The sequence below is a fragment of the Salvelinus alpinus genome, chromosome 28, assembly GCF_045679555.1.
Source record: "Salvelinus alpinus chromosome 28, SLU_Salpinus.1, whole genome shotgun sequence".
Lineage (NCBI taxonomy): Eukaryota > Metazoa > Chordata > Actinopteri > Salmoniformes > Salmonidae > Salvelinus > Salvelinus alpinus.
Window position 1 is genome coordinate 39,509,762 of NC_092113.1, and position 19,393 is coordinate 39,529,154.

General features: G+C 42.2%; 1 protein-coding gene across 1 annotated transcript in view; it reads left to right on the forward strand.

The window, feature by feature from the left end:
- Positions 1-19,393, forward strand: part of slc16a4 (solute carrier family 16 member 4) — an 81,246-nt gene that overhangs the window by 5,276 nt on the left and 56,577 nt on the right. The window contains exon 2 of the mRNA XM_071373121.1: positions 4,532-4,664. Coding sequence (XP_071229222.1) covers positions 4,642-4,664 — 23 coding nt within the window. The 5' untranslated portion in view covers positions 4,532-4,641. The remainder of the gene's footprint in view (positions 1-4,531; positions 4,665-19,393) is intronic.

A 19,393-nucleotide genomic window follows, 5' to 3' on the forward strand; every position in this document is an offset into this window, starting at 1 on the left:
ATCTCCGGGATAAAAAAGACAGGCGTTGCTGTTGAACCAGCCTCCGTTATAGTAGACGTAAGGGAGGGCTTGGGTTTTGAACATATGAATCGGGAAAACAAGCAATTTATTACAGGTTACAGATAGCTTATAAATAAGAGGTTCACCGTTATCTCTCGTTTCATGATGGGCATGGACTTATTGGTCTAAAGGAGACAAATAAGAAGAAAAGACTTGCTTGGGCCAAGAAACACGAGCAATGGACATTAGAACGGTGGAAATCTGTCCTTTGGTCTGATGAGTCCAAGTTTGAGATTTTTGGTTCCAACCGCTGTGTCTTTGAGAGACGCAGAGTAGGTGAGCGGATTATCTCCGCATGTGTGGTTTCCGCCGTGAAGCATGGAGGAGGAGGTGTGATGGTGTGGGGTGCTTTGCTGGTGACACCGTCTGTGATTTATTTAGAATTCAAGGCACACTTAACCAGCATGGCTACCACAGTATTCTGCAGCGATACGCCATCCCATATGGTTTGTGCTTAGTGGGACTATCATTTGTTTTTCAACAGGACAATGACCCAACACACCTCCAGGTTATGTAAGGGCTATTTGACCAAGAAGGAGAGTGTTGGAGTGCTGCATCAGATGACATGGCCTCCACAATCACCCGACCTCAACCTAATTGAGATGGTTTTGGATGAGTTGGACCGCAGAGTGAAGGAAAAGCAGCCAACAAGTGCTCAGCAATTGTGGGAACTGTTGGAAAAAAAACTGTTGGAAAAGCATTTCAGGTGAAGCTGGTTGAGAGAATGCCAAGAGTGTGCAAAGCTGTCATCAAGGCAAAGGGTGGCAACTTTGAAGATTCTCAAATATAAAATATATTTGGATTTGTTTAACACTTTTTGGGTTATTACATGATTCCATATTTGTTATTTTATAGTTTTGATGTCTTCACTATCATTCTACAATGTAGAAAATAGTACAAATTAAGAAAAACACTTGAATGAGAAGATGTGTCCAAACTTTTGACTGGTACTGTATATATTTTTGTATTATTCTACTTATTTATTATTAACCCATCCACCACCCCCTTCTTCAGAGGACACATACTGTATCTGTTTTAGTGATTTACAGCTTTTCTGCTACATATAAACTCAGCAAAAAAAGAAACGTCCCTTTTTCAGGATCCTGTCTTTCAAAGATAATTCATAAAAATCCAAATAACTTCACAGATCTTCATTGTAAAGGGTTTAAACACTGTTTCCCATGCGTGTTCAATGAACCATAAACAATTAATGAACATGCACCTGTGGAACGGTCGTTAAGACACTAACAGCTTACAGACGGTAGGCAATTAAGGTCACAGTTATGAAAACTTAGGACACTAAAGAGTCCTTTCTACTGACTCTGAAAAACACCGAAAGAAAGATGCCCAGGGTCCCTGCTCATCTGCGTGAACGTGCCATAGGCATGCTGCAAGGAGGCATGAGGACTGCAAATGTGGCCAGGGCAATAAATTGCAATATCCGTACTGTGAGACGCCTAAGACAGCGCAACAGAGAGACAGGACGGGCAGCTGATCGTCCTCGCAGTGGCAGACCACGTGTAACAACACCTACACAGGATCGGTACATCCAAACATCACACCTGCGGGACAGGTACAGGATGGCAACAACAACTGCCCGAGTTACACCAGGAAGGCACAATCCCTCCATCAGTGCTCAGACTGTCCGCAATAGGCTGAGAGAGGCTGGACTGAGGGCTTGTAGGCCTGTTGTAAGGGAGGTCCTCACCAGATATCACCGGCAACAGCGTTGCCTGTGGGCACAAACCCACCGTCGCTGGACCAGACAGGACTGGCAAAAAGTGCTCTTCACTGACGGGTCGCGGTTTTGTTTCACCAGGGGTGATGGTCGGATTCGCGTTTATCGTCAAAGGAATGAGCGTTACACCGAGGCCTGTACTCTAGAAGTAATATCAGCTTGAATGATGCTGATAAAGACAGCACTTCTACAGACGGTCCCTTAACTGCACATTTGCATTCTCTGAAGATGCTGAAAGCAATAAATCATATTTCTCCACTCCTGTTCCAAAGTCCAAATTTTGCCTACATTAGGTGTATCATTCGATTCTGCAGGAGTTAATATTAAAGCTATGTGAGAGGGTAGACCAACAGTCAGTCCACATTGCCCTTTTTGTCTCCGCAGATAGACATTAACTTTTTCTGCCCATTCCCTAAAACGATTGGCGGGTAGGCTATTTGGCGTACAGTTATAGGCCTTAAAGTGTATGCACTAATGCCAGATAGCCTAAAATAATTACATCAAAACTTTCATGTAGCCTGTAGATATAAATTCCACAAGAATGATACATTTATGGATTTTTTAAAGGTATTGTTTTCACCTTTATGCAACCCGCCTGCCACCCACCCGCCCTTCATCCACACAATATGTCATGACCCTAAACCCGCTCGCCCTGTGGATAAAACACACACATAAACACACCCTCACAATACCTCATCCTCTTGCACAATGGGCTCTGTACCTGGCTGGTTTAACCCTACAGATTGCAGCACCAGGGCTGTGGTGGTTCAATGCATGTCACGCATGCCAGAGGTAACATTTAGCTTACCTTGTAGGAAGGAATTGATCTAGTTTGAACCAGCTTTGCAAAATGTGGAGTTACATTAGGATGCACCGATGCAGTGCGATGAGTTGACAGTACTTGTGGGACAGCTCAAACCAACTTCCAAATTTTTTCTCAAATGTTAATTTTTTTCTTGTATTATCTGAGGACTATATATAGTTCATCCTGAGTGATCTTTTAGGCCTATGATAACTCTGGGAAGACATTAAGAACGTTTACCCATCCTGTCATGATGACAACTCACTTCTCTTCATGCTCATGTTTTGATGTGTTGTTATTTTAGTATGAAACTATGTCTTCAGTCAGGGAAAATTTTCTGTCGAGACAAGTCACACTGTTGCCATGATTTTCAATTTTACCTAACCTTTATCTAACTTGCCTAGTTAACTTCTTATGGCTGGGGGCAGTATTGAGTAGCTTGGATGAATAAGGTGCCCAGAGTAAACTGCCTGCTACTCAGTCCCAGAAGCTAAGATATGCATATTATTAGTAGATTTGGATAGAAAACACTCTGAAGTTTCTAAAATATGGCAGACAAAAACCTGAGAAAAAATCCAACCAGGAAGTGGGAAATCTGAGGTTTGTAGGTTTGCCTATCCAATATACAGTGTCTTTGGGGTCATATTGCACATCCCAAGGCGTCCACTAGATGTCAACAGTCTTTAGAACCTTGTTTGATGCTTCTACTGTAAAGAATGAGGGAAGGAGAGCTCTTTAATGTCAGGTGTTTGGCTTGAGTTGATCACGCGTGCTCCCGTGAGAGTTAGCTGCGTTCCATCGCATTTCTGAAGACAAAGGAATTCTCCGGTTGAAACATTATTGAAGATTTATGTTAAAAAACGTCCTAAAGATTGATTATATACATCGTTTGACATGATTCTACGAACTGTAATGGAATTTTTGGGCTTTTCGTCTGACCTGCGCATCATCAATTTGGATTTTGGAACTAAACGCGCAAACAAAAAGGAGGTATTTGGACATAAATTATGGACGTTATCGAACAAAGCAAACATTTATTGTGGAACTGGGATTCCTGGGAGTGCATTCTGATGAAGATCATCAAAGGTAAGTGAATATTTATAATACTATTTCTGACTTCTGTTGACTCCACGACATGGCGGATATCTGTATGGCTTGTTTGGGCTCTGAGCGCTGTACTCAGATTATAGCATGGTGTGCTTTTTCCGTAAAGTTTTTTTGAAATCTGACACAGCGGTTGCATTAAGGAGCAGTTTATCTGAAGTTCCATGTGTAACACTTGTATCTTTTATCAATGTTTATTATGAGTATTTCTGTAAATTGATGTGGCTCTCTGCAAAGTCACCGGATGCTTTGGAGGCAAAACATTACTGAACATAACGCGCCAATGTAAACTACGTTTTTTAGATATAAATATGAACTTTATCGAACAAAACATACATGTATTGTGTAACATGAAGTCCTATGAGTGTCATCTGATGAAGATCATCAAAGGTTAGTGATTCATTTTATCTCTATTTCTGCTTTTTGTGACTCCTCTCTTTGGCTGGAAAAATGACTGTGGTTTTCTGTGACTAGGTACTGACCTAACATAATCGCATGGTATGCTTTCGTCGAAAGCCTTTTTGAAATCGGACACTGTGGCTAGATTAACAACAAGTTTATCTTTAAAATGGTGTAAAATACTTGTATGTTTGAGGAATTCTAATTATGAGATTTCTGTTGTTAGAATTTGGCGCCCTGCACTTTCACTGGCTGTTGTCAAGTCGATCCCGTTAACGGGATCTCAGCCATAAGAAGTTTAAATTAAGGTTAAATAAAAAAAGAAAGAAATTGTCGAACCAGATAAGTCCCTTGAGGTTAAAAACCTCTTATGCAAAGGGAGATTTTCATGTTATTTCTAACTTGTCTGTGCCTGTTTGTTGTTGCAGGTTAACCTTGAGACAGCTGTAGATTTATCTCCCTATCCAGAGGAAGACGCTACAATACACAGTAGACACTTTTCAATTCTCTGCTGCTGCTTCACAAACCACCTTTCACCATGCTATCTAAAGAGCACAACAGGTATAGCACCGTACACCCACACCTGTCTTTCACCTGTCTTTCCCCCTGTCCTTCTACCTATCCTTTTCCCCCCTGTCCTTCTCCCTATCCTTCCACATATCCTTTAACCCTGTCCTTCTACCTGTCCTTTTACCTATCCTGCCACCTGTCCTTACCCCTGTCCCCCCTCCTGGGGGACAGGGGAAGTCCTTCTCCTGGGACTTCTACCTATCCTTTTCCCCTGTCTTTCTCCATGTCCTTCTACCTATCCTTCCACTTGTCCTTTCCCCCTATCCTCCCACCTGTCCTTTTACCTATCCTTTCACCTGTCCTTTCCCCCTGTTCTTCTCCCTGAGCTTCTAACTATCCTTCCACTTGTCCTTTCCCCCTGTCCTCCCACTTGTCCTTCTACCTGTACTCCTCCTGTCCTGCCCCATGCCCTTCTATCTATCCTATTACCTGTCCTCCCCCCTGTCCTTCTCATGTCATTCACCCTCCTGTCCTTCACCCTTGTGTCTTTAGCTACTTTTTGAAGAAATTACTGATGGCTAACTAATGTAAATCTGTCAAGTCTATTGATGTGTTTATGGTAATGTTCTCTGTAGCGTTTTCTCATCATCCCAGTACTTAGTGTCTCTGTGTCCACTCATAGTGAACATGATTCATATTCCTTCAGCACTTTAACCTTTAGAAGCTGTATATGTTCTGTCTCCTAACTCATGCACACACACATACACATAAGGTGAATGCACCAATTTGTAAGTCGCTCTGGATAAGAGCGTCTGCTAAATGACTTAAATGTAAATGTAATACACATTCCTTACCATTGAATTAACCAGCGTCATGTTCTAACGAGTCTGTTCCAAACATTCCCAGATCTAATGTTTATGTGGATAGTAGTAGCACGGCGACGGTAGACTTGAAATAATAATTTTTGGGGCCTCCCGGGTGGCGCAGTGGTCTAGGGCACTGAATCGCAGCGCTAGCTGTGCCACCAGAGACTCTGGGTTCGCGCCCAGGCTCTGTCGCAGCCGGCCGCGACCGGGAGGTCCGTGGGGCGACGCACAATTGGCCTAGCGTCGTCCGGGTTAGGGAGGGTTTGGCCGGTAGGGATATCCTTGTCTCATCGCGCACCAGCGACTCCTGTGGCGGGCCGGGCGCAGTGCACGCTAACCAAGGTAGCCAGGTGCACGGTGTTTCCTCCGACACATTGTCAGCTGGTTGGAGGCGTGCTGTGTTAAGAAGCAGTGCGGCTTGGTTGGGTTGTGTTTCGGAGGACGCATGGCTTTTGACCGTTGTCTCTCCCGAGCCCGTACGGGAGTTGTAGCGATGAGACAAGATAGTAATTACTAACAATTGGATACCACGAAATTGGGGTAAAAAAATAAAAAATAATACTTTTTGTTGGTAGCCCACTCTTTGAAGGTATGCACAAATTAAGGAGTGTGGCTTTAATGCTTTGTCTACAGCAGTGGTAGATGTGACCATTTCTTAAAGAGGAAGAGTTTCTCTCTCTCACCAATGTATTCCCATATAGATTATTATGTAACTATTTAATTCTATGGGTTTCCCCGTCCTGATCATCGTTCATTAACTGCCTGGGCTTGCTTGCGATTCCAACTGAGCTATTGGCTCACTGATGACGATATCGCCTGCTCGACCCCTCTCAACGTTTGAGTGATGGAATTCATCCAAACAGAGTTGCGGTTTGCAACGCTGATGCAATCTGGTATAAGTGGAGCTGAAAATAATCTCACTCCAGTGCGAGCAATAGCCTCGGTTATTGTGCTGTAGGTACAGATGTAGGATCTTAATTTGAGCCAGTTTGCTACAGCAGGAAAATAATCCTGCAGCAACAGGAAATTGTTAATTATTATGTGGATTATAATTAAATTGACATTTTTGAAGGGTTTATAGGAGCAAATCAAGCCTGACATTTCAGAGTGGAAATTTCAAACATTAGAAGTCTTTTGAAAACTCAAATACATTGTCAGCAACACAAGAGTGATCAAATCAAGATCTGAAATCTATAGGCTACAACTGTTTATGCAGAATCACTCTGTAGTAGGTCTGAAACACTTTTGAGTCCCACCGTCACGTCGGTGTGATTTATGTCTTCTAACCCCTTTTAAACATTGTGTGTTTGAGCTACAGACTGCTGGGTTGTTGCATTGGATTAGTCTATTTCTTCTGCATAGATACCAGCCAGTAGTCTGTGATTAACAGGAGCTGAGTTAGAGCGGTGTCTGTGAGACAAGGGCGGATCCCGAAAACGGTTCCTTCACAAAAACGTCTGTAGAGTCCTAACAGTTTGAGCTACAAACTGTCATGACCCATCTATGAAGCTTCATAGACTCTCACGAACATGCACTGTTTTGCCCTATGATGCTCACAAGCTACACAAAAGTATTTAGAAGGTAAAAGGTTCTACTACATCCCAGGACATAGTGTCTATAGTACTGTAAGGGGTTCTACTACATAGAAGCTCATAGGAAATCCCAGGTCATAGTGTCTATAGTACTGTAAGGGGTTCTACTACATAGAAGATCATAGTAAATCCCAGGTCATAGTGTCTATAGTACTGTAAGGGGTTCTACTACATAGAAGATCATAGTAAATCCCAGGACATAGTGTCTATAGTACTGTAAGGGGTTCTTCTACATAGAAGATCATAGTAAATCCCACGACATAGTGTCTATAGTACTGTAAGGGGTTCTTCTACATAGAAGATCATAGTAAATCCCAGGACATGGTGTCTATAGTACTGTAAGGGGTTCTTCTACATAGAAAATCATAGGCAATCCCAGGACATAGTGTCTATAATACTGTAAGGGGTTCTACTACCTAGAAGATCATAGGAAATCCCAGGACATAGTGTCTATAGTACTGTAAGGGGTTCTACTACATAGAAGATCATAGTAAATCCCAGGACATAGTGTCTATAGTACTGTAAGGGGTTCTTCTACATAGAAGATCATAGTAAATCCCACGACATAGTGTCTATAGTACTGTAAGGGGTTCTTCTACATAGAAGATCATAGTAAATCCCAGGACATGGTGTCTATAGTACTGTAAGGGGTTCTTCTACATAGAAAATCATAGGCAATCCCAGGACATAGTGTCTATAATACTGTAAGGGGTTCTACTACCTAGAAGATCATAGGAAATCCCAGGACATAGTGTCTATAATACTGCAAGGGGTTCTTCTACCTAGAAGATCATAGGAAATCCCATTACATAGTGTCTATAGTACTGTAAGGGGTTCTTCTACCTAGAAGATCATAGGAAATCCCAGGACATAGTGTCTATAGTACTGTAAGGGGTTCTTCTACCTAGAAGATCATAGGAAATCCTAGGACATAGTGTCTATAATACTGTAAGGGGTTCTACTACCTAGAAGATCATAGGAAATCCCATTACATAGTGTCTATAGTACGGTAAGGGGTTCTTCTACCTAGAAGATCATAGGAAATCCCAGGACATAGTGTCTATAGTACTGTAAGGGGTTATTCTACATAGAAGATCATAAGAAATCCCAGGTCATAGTTTCTATAATACTGTAATTATCTCACATAGTTGCTGTCAAAAATTACAAACTCACTGACTAGTTGGATATTAATTTCCCACTGAGCAGACAATTTATGTAATTACAGCATTCTTTAGATTCATTTGTATCAGGTGTTTGCTTGGTAGACCAGCTACAGGACTGTTTCTCCAGCACAGACTGGAATATATTTCGGGATTCCTCCGATGGCGTTGAGGACTTTAGTCTCCGGCTTCATTAATAAGTGCATCGACAACGTCGTCCCTACAGTGATCGTATGTACATATCCCAATCATAAACCATGGATTAAAGGCAACATCGGCACTAAGCTAAAGGCTAGAGCCTTTAGCTCTAGCGGGACACTAATCCAGACGCTTATAAGAAATCCCGCTACATCCTCCTCCGAACCATCAAACAGGCAGTGTCAATACAGGACTAAGATCGAATCTTACTACACCGACTCTGACACAGATGTGGCAGGGCTTGCATACTATCACAGAGTGCAAAGGGAAACCCAGCCGTGAGCTTCCCAGTGACGCGAGCTTACCAGATGAGCTAAATGCCTTCAATGCTCGCTTCGAGGCAAGCAACACTGAGCCATGCAGGAAAGCACCAGCTGTTCCGGATGACTGTATGGTCACGCTCTCTGTAGCCGATGTAAGACCTTTAAACAGGTTAACGTTCATAATGATTACCAGGACGTGTACTCAGAGCATGAGCTGACCATCCGGCTAGTGTCTTCACTGACATTTTCAACCTCTCCCTGACCCAGTCTGTAATACCTACATGTTTCAAGCTGACCACCATATTCCCTGTGCCCAAGAACGCCAAGGTAACCTGTCTAAATGACTACCGCCCCGTAGCACTCATATCTGTAGCCATGCAATGCTTTGAAAGGCTGGTCATGACTCACATCAACACCCTCATCCCGGAAACTCTAGACCCACTCCAATTCCCATACCGCCCCAACAGATCTACAGATGACGCAATCTCAATCACACTCCACACTGCCCTTTCCCACCTGGACAAAAGGAACACATATGTGAGAATGATGTTCATTGACTACAGCTCAGTGTTCAACAAAGCATACCTGGTAGTAGTTGTAGTTTTTTAAACAGTACCGCCAAGACCAATTTGTGAGTAATTTTTTTAACAAATTTGTAAATTTTATATTAATTTTTTTTTAATCCCATTTTCTCCCCAATTTTCGTGGTATCCAATCGCTAGTAATTACTATCTTGTCTCATCGCTACAACTCCCGTACGGGCTCGGGAGAGACGAAGGTCGAAAGCCATGCGTCCTCTGAAGCACAACCCAACCAAGCCGCACTGCTTCTTAACACAGCGCGCCTCCAACCCGGAAGCCAGCCGCACCAATGTGTCGGAGGAAACACCGTGTACCTGGCCCCCTTGGTTAGCGCGCACTGCGCCCGGCCCGCCACAGGAGTCGCTGGAGCGCGATGAGACAAGGATATCCCTACCGGCCAAACCCTCCCTAACCCGGACGACGCTATGCCAATTGTGCGTCGCCCCACGGACCTCCCGGTCGCGGCCGGCTGCGACAGAGCCTGGGCGCGAACCCAGAGACTCTGGTGGCGCAGCTAGCACTGCGATGCAGTGCCCTAGACCACTGCGCCACCCGGGAGGCCATTTGTGAGTTAATTTGACCATTGAAAAAAGAGATACTGCGTAAATACTGTATCACGTTTCAGGTAAGACCCAAGTGCAGACTGTGTTGAAGTAACAATGTTTATTACAACAACAGGGGCAGGCAAACGACAGGTCAAGGCAGGCAGGGGTCGTAATCCAGAGTAGGGGCAAAGTCACCAGATGGCAGGTAGGCACAGGGTCAGGGGCAGGCAGAGTGGTCAGGGGCAGGCAGAGGGTCAGGGGCAGGCAGGCGGGCTTTGAGTCAGGACAGGCAATGGTCTAAACCAGGAAGGTAAGAAAAGAGAGACTGGGGGAAAGCTGGAGCTGAGAAACACAAAGCTGGTTGACTTGACAAACAAGATGATCTGGCAACAGACAAACAGAGAACAAAGGTACACGTACCCGGGGGATAATGGGGAAGATGGGCGACACCTGGAGGGGGTGGAGACAAGCACAAGGACAGGTGAAACAGATCAGGGTGTGACACACTGTAATGCAGGTTGGATTGAATTGAGCCCTAATCAAAATTTTCAAGGTGATGATTGCACTTTTCTTCCCAACACAATACTGCAATAAATGTGAGTCCACATTACAAAAATGTGTTTTGTGCTACATGTGGGATTCGAGTTTACACCGCAAGTTGGCAATAGATGTTAGGAACTCAGTGCCTTACCACTGTGAGCTAACTGTCCAGAGCCTTACCACTGTGGGCTAACTGTCCGGAGCCTTACCACTGTGAGCTAACTGTCCAGAGCCTTACCACTCTGAGCTAACTGTCCAGAGCCTTACCACTGTGGGCTAACTGTCCAGAGCCTTACCACTGTGAGCTAACTGTCCAGAGCCTTACCACTGTCAGCTAACTGTCCAGAGCCTTACCACTGTGGGCTAACTGTCCAGAGCCTTACCACTGTGGTAAGTGGTAGTGACACTTCTGGTGTCTTTGGCATAAGCATTTGTGTAATTGTCTCACTGAAAAAATAAAACTATTTTCCAGGGTTAGGTTTTCAAAAGACTGAGACGTGTTTTACTTTACATTTTTACCTGGGTAAATTTTGATCCCGACAATCTCCCTAGTCTCTGCCGATGACAAGCATACCCATGACATGATGCTGCCACCACAATAATTGAAAATACAGAGGGTTTCACAGATTTGACCCAAACCTGTCGTTTTTAATTTAGGCCGAAAAGTTGGTCTTAATTATCCCAATAAGGATATTTGGTTTGCTGCTCTGTGCATACATCAAAACATATCATCAAGCATAGACAAGGACATTTACAGACAATGAACACAGATAGAAAAAGTGCAGTTCATGAGTGATTCAGTGATAATCAGTACACTATATACACTATACAAATGTTTATGGTTAGGTACATTCGTGCAACGATTGTGCTTTTTTCGCAAATTAGCTTTTGTTAAATCATCCCCCGTTTGGCGAAGTTGGCTGTCTTTGTTAGGAAGAAATGGTCTTCACACAGTTCGCAACGAGCCAGGCGGCCCAAACTGCTGCATATACCCTGACTCTGTTGCACAGAACGCAAGAGAAGTGACACAATTTCCCTAGTTAAAAGAAATTCATGTTAGCAAATCAAATCAAATGTATTTATATAGCCCTTCTTACATCAGCTGATATCTCAAAGTGCTGTACAGAAACCCAGCCTAAAACCCTAAACAGCAAGCAATGCAGGTGTAGAAGCACGGTGGCTAGGAAAAACTCCCTAGAAAGGCCAAAACCTAGGAAGAAACCTAGAGAGGAACCAGGCTATGAGGGGTGGCCATTAAGAGTATCTCTACCGCTCCTGCTAACTCTAGGCAATATTAACTAAATATGCAGGTTTAAAAATATATACTTGTGTATTGATTTTAAGAAAGGCGTTGATGTTTATGGTTAGGTACATTGGTGCAACGACAGTGCTTTTTTTGCAAATGCGCTTGTTAAATCACCCGTTTGGCGAAGTAGGCTGTGAATCAATGATAAATTAACAGGCACCGCATCAATTATATGCAACGCAGGACAAGCTAGATAAACTAGTAATATCATCAACCATGTGTAGTTAACTAGTGATTATGTTAAGATTGATTGTTTTTTATAAGATACATTTAATGCTAGCTAGCACCTTACCGTGGCTCCTTGCTGCACTCACATAACAGCCTGCCACGCAGTCTCCTCATGGAGTGCAGTGTATGATCAGATCATGATCGGTGTCCAAAAATGCAGATTGTAATGAACCGATTGTTATGAAAACTTGAAATCGACCCTAATTAATCGACCATTCCGATTAATCGATCGACCTCTACTATACACATCAGTACACTATATACACTATACCCATCAGTACACTATACACATCAGTACACTATATACACTATACCCATCAGTACACTATACACATCAGTACACTATATACACTATACCCATCAGTACACTATACACATCAGTACACTATATATACTATACCCATCAGTACACTATACACATCAATACACTATATACACTATACACATCAGTACACTATATACACTATACACATCAGTACACTATATACACTATACACATCAATACACTATATACACTATACACATCAGTACACTATATACACTATACACATCAGTACACTATATACACTATACACATCAGTACACTATATACACTATACACATCAGTACACTATACACACTATACACATCAGTACACTATATACACTATACACATCAGTACACTATATAAACTATACACATCAGTACACTATATACACTATACACATCAGTACACTATATACACTATACACATCAGTACACTATATAAACTATACACATCAGTACACTATATACACTATACACATCAGTACACTATACACATAAGTAAGTTATATACACTTCTGTACACTATACACACTATATACACTATACCCAATAGTACAATATATACACTATACACATCAGTACACTATACACATTAGTACACTATACACATCAGTACACTATATACAGTATAAACATCACTACACTGTCAACTACAATAGATAGACAGAGGACGTGCACCTTTCCACTGAGACTCACGTCCAACTCTCACTGAATTTCCTCACAGATAAACAGATAATCCCCTCTAACTCAACTCTTGACCTGGAAGCCAGTTCCACTGCGTGTTTTCATTGTTCCCCTCTAATCAGGGACTGATTTAGACCTGGGACACAAGGTGTGTGCAAATTCATTATTAGGTAAAACAGAAAACCAGCACCCTCTGGAACTCGTAGGGTAATATTTGAATAACCCTGAGATAAACCATTCGTCTTTAGCACGATCTTTACCCTGCAGTACCATTCAATGCATTTAGATCCTGTTGTCATTTATGGCCTTGTATGTCTGGCTGTCCGTTCGTCTACCTTTTGTGGAATATATTTCAGTGTTGCACGATGCAAAGTATCATCCGAGGACAGCAAAGGAATTGTGGTGAGTCATAGGGGAGGGGGCAAACACTTGGGTAACTGCCCGAAAATGCACATGTTTTCCAGTATACCTCCTGGCCAAAAGGATTCTGGAGTTCCTGTACATTCCCTTGTGATTCCGGGAGACTTCCAACTGGGGTTTTGCACCCTAGTCTGTCAGCACTCAACACTTATCAGTGTACTGATTTGAATGTCCCTCTTTGACCTCTGTCCTTAGTCCTTTGCTGTATCAGCAATCAATGGAAGTATGGAATATGTTGCAACGTGTTGGTGGTTGTATGAGAGGATATATCTTTTACTTGAAAGACATGCAGACTCAGCACTTACAGAGAGAATTGTTTATTGATGATACGGGGATCTGCAGGCAATGTTTAACAGAGATGTTTAACAGAGATGTCTAACAGAGATGTCTAACAGAGATGTCTAACAGAGATGTTTAACAGAGATGTTTAACAGAGATGTTTAACAGAGATGTCTAACAGAGATGTCTAACAGAGATGTCTAACAGAGATGTCTAACAGAGATGTCTAACAGAGATGTCTAACAGAGATGTCTAACAGAGATGTCTAACAGAGATGTCTAACAGAGATGTCTAACAGAGATGTCTAACAGAGATGTCTAACAGAGATGTCTAACAGAGATGTCTAACAGAGATGTTTAACAGAGATGTTTAACAGAGATGTCTAACAGAGATGTCTAACAGAGATGTCTAACAGAGATGTCTAACAGAGATGTTTAACAGAGATGTTTAACAGAGATGTCTAACAGAGATGTCTAACAGAGATGTTTAACAGAGATGTCTAACAGAGATGTCTAACAGAGATGTCTAACAGAGATGTCTAACAGAGATGTCTAACAGAGATGTTTAACAGAGATGTCTAACAGAGATGTCTAACAGAGATGTCTAACAGAGATGTCTAACAGAGATGTCTAACAGAGATGTCTAACAGAGATGTCTAACAGAGATGTTTAACAGAGATGTCTAACAGAGATGTCTAACAGAGATGTCTAACAGAGATGTCTAACAGAGATGTCTAACAGAGATGTCTAACAGAGATGTCTAACAGAGATGTTTAACAGAGATGTCTAACAGAGATGTTTAACAGAGATGTCTAACAGAGATGTCTAACAGAGATGTCTAACAGAGATGTCTAACAGAGATGTCTAACAGAGATGTCTAACAGAGATGTCTAACAGAGATGTCTAACAGAGATGTCTAACAGAGATGTTTAACAGAGATGTCTAACAGAGATGTCTAACAGAGATGTCTAACAGAGATGTCTAACAGAGATGTCTAACAGAGATGTCTAACAAAGATGTCTAACAGAGATGTCTAACAGAGATGTTTAACAGAGATGTCTAACAGAGATGTCTAACAGAGATGTCTAACAGAGATGTTTAACAGAGATGTCTAACAGAGATGTCTAACAGAGATGTCTAACAGAGATGTCTAACAGAGATGTCTAACAGAGATGTCTAACAGTGATGTTTAACAGAGATGTCTAACAGAGATGTCTAACAGAGATGTCTAACAGAGATGTCTAACAGAGATGTCTAACAGAGATGTCTAACAGAGATGTCTAACAGAGATGTCTAACAGAGATGTCTAACAGAGATGTTTAACAGAGATGTTTAACAGAGATGTCTAACAGAGATGTCTAACAGAGATGTCTAACAGAGATGTCTAACAGAGATGTCTAACAGAGATGTTTAACAGAGATGTCTAACAGAGATGTCTAACAGAGATGTCTAACAGAGATGTTTAACAGAGATGTCTAACAGAGATGTCTAACAGAGATGTCTAACAGAGATGTCTAACAGAGATGTCTAACAGAGATGTCTAACAGAGATGTTTAACAGAGATGTCTAACAGAGATGTCTAACAGAGATGTCTAACAGAGATGTCTAACAGAGATGTCTAACAGAGATGTCTAACAGAGATGTCTAACAGAGATGTCTAACAGAGATGTCTAACAGAGATGTCTAACAGAGATGTCTAACAAAAAAAAATAAGCATGTGTAGCTACCAGTCAATGTAGTTGCTGGGAACTAGGATAGACTGGCAGTATTCTTGGAAACGGTGTTTGTTCTTCAAATACTTTCAAATCAAATCAAATTGTATTTGTCACATGCGCCGAATACAACAGGTACATGCTGACTTACAAGCCCTTAACCAACAATGCCGTTTTAAGATATATAACAAAAATAAAAAATCAAATAAAAGTAACAAATAAGTAGTAAAATAACAATAGTGAGGCTATATACAGGGTGTACCGGTAATGAGTCAATGTGGAGGCTATATACAGGGGGTACCGGTAGAGAGTCAATGTGGAGGCTATATACAGGGGGTACCTGTCACGCCCTGACCGTAGATTGCTTTGTATGTTTCTATTTTTAGTTTGGTCAGGGTGTGATGTGGGTGGGTATTCTATGTTGTAGGTCTAGGTTTTCTATTTCTATGTGTTTGGCCTGGTATGGTTCTCAATCAAAGGCAGCTGTCTATTGTTGTCTCTGTTTGAGAGCCATACTTATGTAGCCTGTTTTACCACTTTTGGGTGTGGGTGGTTATTTTCCGGTTAGTGTTGTTGCACCTGTCAGAACTGGGGCCTGTTGCACAAAACTAGGATAAGGGATTAAGCCAGGATATCTTGGTGATCCTGGCTCAATTGATCCGTAATCCGGTTGCACTAAAGATGGATAGGGGGCAGGAGGATATGTTATGGTATAAATTACCATGGAGATTTATTCTGTGGAGCTAGCCTGCTCCAGACCAGGCTAAATTCCAGGATCTATTTAATCTCATCCCTAATGTCAGTCAGCAGTCACCACAAATGGAAACCAATAGTTATTTCACTGCTCACTATACATTGTTATCACATATAACTAGACCCACTGTTATTATTTAAATGTTTGTGATCATTAATTTCAATGATTTTGGATAAAAAATGATTTTTAGATGATGTTGCTATCATTAGATAATTTACAGTTTCCCATAGACTATAAGGCTATATATAAAATGATAGAATATTAGGGCCACAGAGGGGAAAAAAACACAAGTCATAATATTGTAACCAGTTGTTTTAAAGGAGGACAGTTGTTAAAATGACAGATGTGGGGCATTTCGTGAAATTGTACTTCAGTATGGTTTCATAAACAAAGACATGCTGATGTGCCAGAATATTAAGTATCACATTGTCATAAGTATCAAAACTGTAAAAACAATATGTAGCTTTTCTGCAGAAAGAACCAGCCTCATAAATTTATGACTTTATCCTTTTTCTTCAGTGTGGCCCTAGTACTCTGTCATATAAACAAATACACATTCCATATGAATATAAAAACACAATGTGTAACATTATGTTCCTTTATTGAATAAGGACAAAACAAAGCAGGTAAACCATCAGCTCCTTTCGAAACTGAAGTCACAGTGACTCTACAAGATGGAAAGCACAGAATCCAAGCATATTATACAAAATGATACATACACATTCAAAGGTCTGTATATAACACACCCTGCATGTCTGCACACTAAAATAAATGCAGGACAAATCCATACACATCAACTGAACAGACAAATGAATGGATGCAGTAGCCTCCCTGCAGCCTTGTATTACACACAGTATACCGCACAAACATCATAAGAGGCCAAATTCGTCAAAAAACGAACCCAAAAAAACCCAAATTCCTCTGCCACCGCAGGACATATTTAACCAAAATTGAAAGCACACATACTAACTAAAATAATTCAACACATATTGGTCCCTCAGCAGCCGACCACTGTCGTCATCAGGGAAGATTGCCGGATTGTCCCAGTCCATGGCTGGTGGCACTCTGGGGGCCCTCTCCTTCCTCAGGCAGGCCACATTGTGGAGGACAGCACAAGCCACAGTAATATCACATGCCCTAACAGGGCTGACCCTTAATTTGTGAAGGCAGTGAAAGCGTGCCTTCAGGAGGCCAAAGGTCATTTCAACTCTGGCCCTGGTCCTGGCATGGGCATGGTTGTAGGCCTGCTGTGCTTCCTGGGGGTCTGTGAAAGGTGTCAGGAGAAAAGGCTGGCAGCCATACCCCCTGTCTCCCAGCAACACACCAGAGAATTCACCTGTCAACACAAAATCTCATCATTACTACCTCATAAACACAGTGATATTCTTGACACAGCCATGATGGTTATAAATAGGGGTTGTGTGGCTTACCTTGTGATAGGCACTGATAGATTTCAGAGGCCCGAAAGATTCTGGAGTCATGGACTGAGCCAGGCCATTTTGCCACAACATTGCTGATCACACAGTCAGCATTGCAGACCATCTGAAATCATAAGATGAGGAATATTACACCAATCAATGCACATCACTGGCAATGCAGAGTGTTCGTCAATGGACAATATCAAAAAGTTATGTTCACCTGAACATTAATGCTGTGAAAGGATTTCCTATTCACAAAATCGGCCTCATGGGCACCTGAGGGGGCTTTTATCCTTATGTGTGTGCAGTCCACTGCACCAATGACATTGGGGAAACCTGTCACACAAAGTAATGAGTATCCTACTATGTGTTAACAGTTGTCCTGTAATTTGTAGATCCTCTTACCTGCAATCCTATAGAACTCCTCTTTGATGTCACAGAGTCTTCTGTGGCCAGGGAAGGAGATGAAGACATCTGCTAATGCTTTGATAGCCAGACACCCACTCCTTATTGTGCGGCAAATTGTGGCCTTGTTCAGCTGTTCTGCATCCCCCACTGAGTACAGGAAGGCTCCACTAGCAAAAAAGCGCAAGGCCACACAAACCATTTGCTCCACACTCAGTGCATGGCTCCGTGCAGTGCGGTGCTTAATCCTGGGACCCAGTAGTCTGCATAGATACCTGATGCCATCTGCAGAAAACCTGTATCTTTCATATAGATGGTCATCAGGGAAGGCCAGTGGGTCCAACCGGTCCCTGAAGACCCTTTCTCGCCTGAAGGCTCTCCTCAGCACAAGTGCTTCTTCATCCACCACATCTCGCACGAATGGGCATGCCATTGTCAGAGCAGAAAGGAACACACAATTTTGGGCCTTCATATAGGCTAGTGGCCACACCTGGTGCTGGGGGGGTGGGCAAAAGAGGGCGATGCCTTATAACGATGACTTGGTTGTACTGATTGCTGGGAAAATAAAAAAAAACTTAGAAAGATGCCACCGTCCTGTGTGCTCACAATAAGAGCTCATATGTCATGGCTCACTTGACTTTACGAGAATATACCTCATTTTTATTTTGAGCTGTGTCATCTTCTTGGAGCTGGGGGAGGAAAGAAAAATAATGATTAATACATTTGTGTTACAGTTAGCATACAGTGTACATTGAAGGCATATCTCACCTCCCTCTCAAGTTTTTTTATTTCAAGGTCCAGTTTCCTAATTGTCCTCTTTTTTATTTCGGACTCCAGTGCAAGATTTTCCATCTTTTTCTTCTTGTACTGAATGTCTATGTCTGCCAGTTCTATTTGGCGCCGGAGGTGGTTGCCATACAACTTTCTGATAGCTTGTGAGCTCTGTGAACACAATACAATTAGCGCAGCTGGAATTTGGCAGGATGTGGTGTCCTTTTATTAATACGCACTATGTTGCCAGGCTGGTTTTCCCACTGTATAGCATCTGGGTCCTGTAAAAGAAATTAGATTTTTTGATTTTGATGAGGACTCCTCACCATTGTAGAGTAAATAGTACTTTCACAGTCTTAACATGATACCTCATGCCTTCTGGAATCCAGAGAGATGGTCTCCTCCTCATCATCGTCTCCATCATGTGCTGTTGCTGCTGCACTGGGGCCTTCACCCTATCACATTTAATCGGATTCATATTGAAGCTAGTAGACAAGACATGCCAGGCCTACAGTATGCCTTTGATGGAGTACTCACTGGATCAGCATCGTCTGGTGCTTGTGCTGGTGGCTCTAACAGGAACACAGTGCTGCCAGACACTGCAAGGCAATAGGTAAACCAAAGTCAGACAGTCCAAATTGATTCAATATGAATGTGGTTGTATCCCATGTAGAGATGGAAGGACATACCTTGAATGAAGCGGGTGGCATCTTGGGAGGAACCTATGCTCGTCTCTTTCCCCCCAGGGATCCC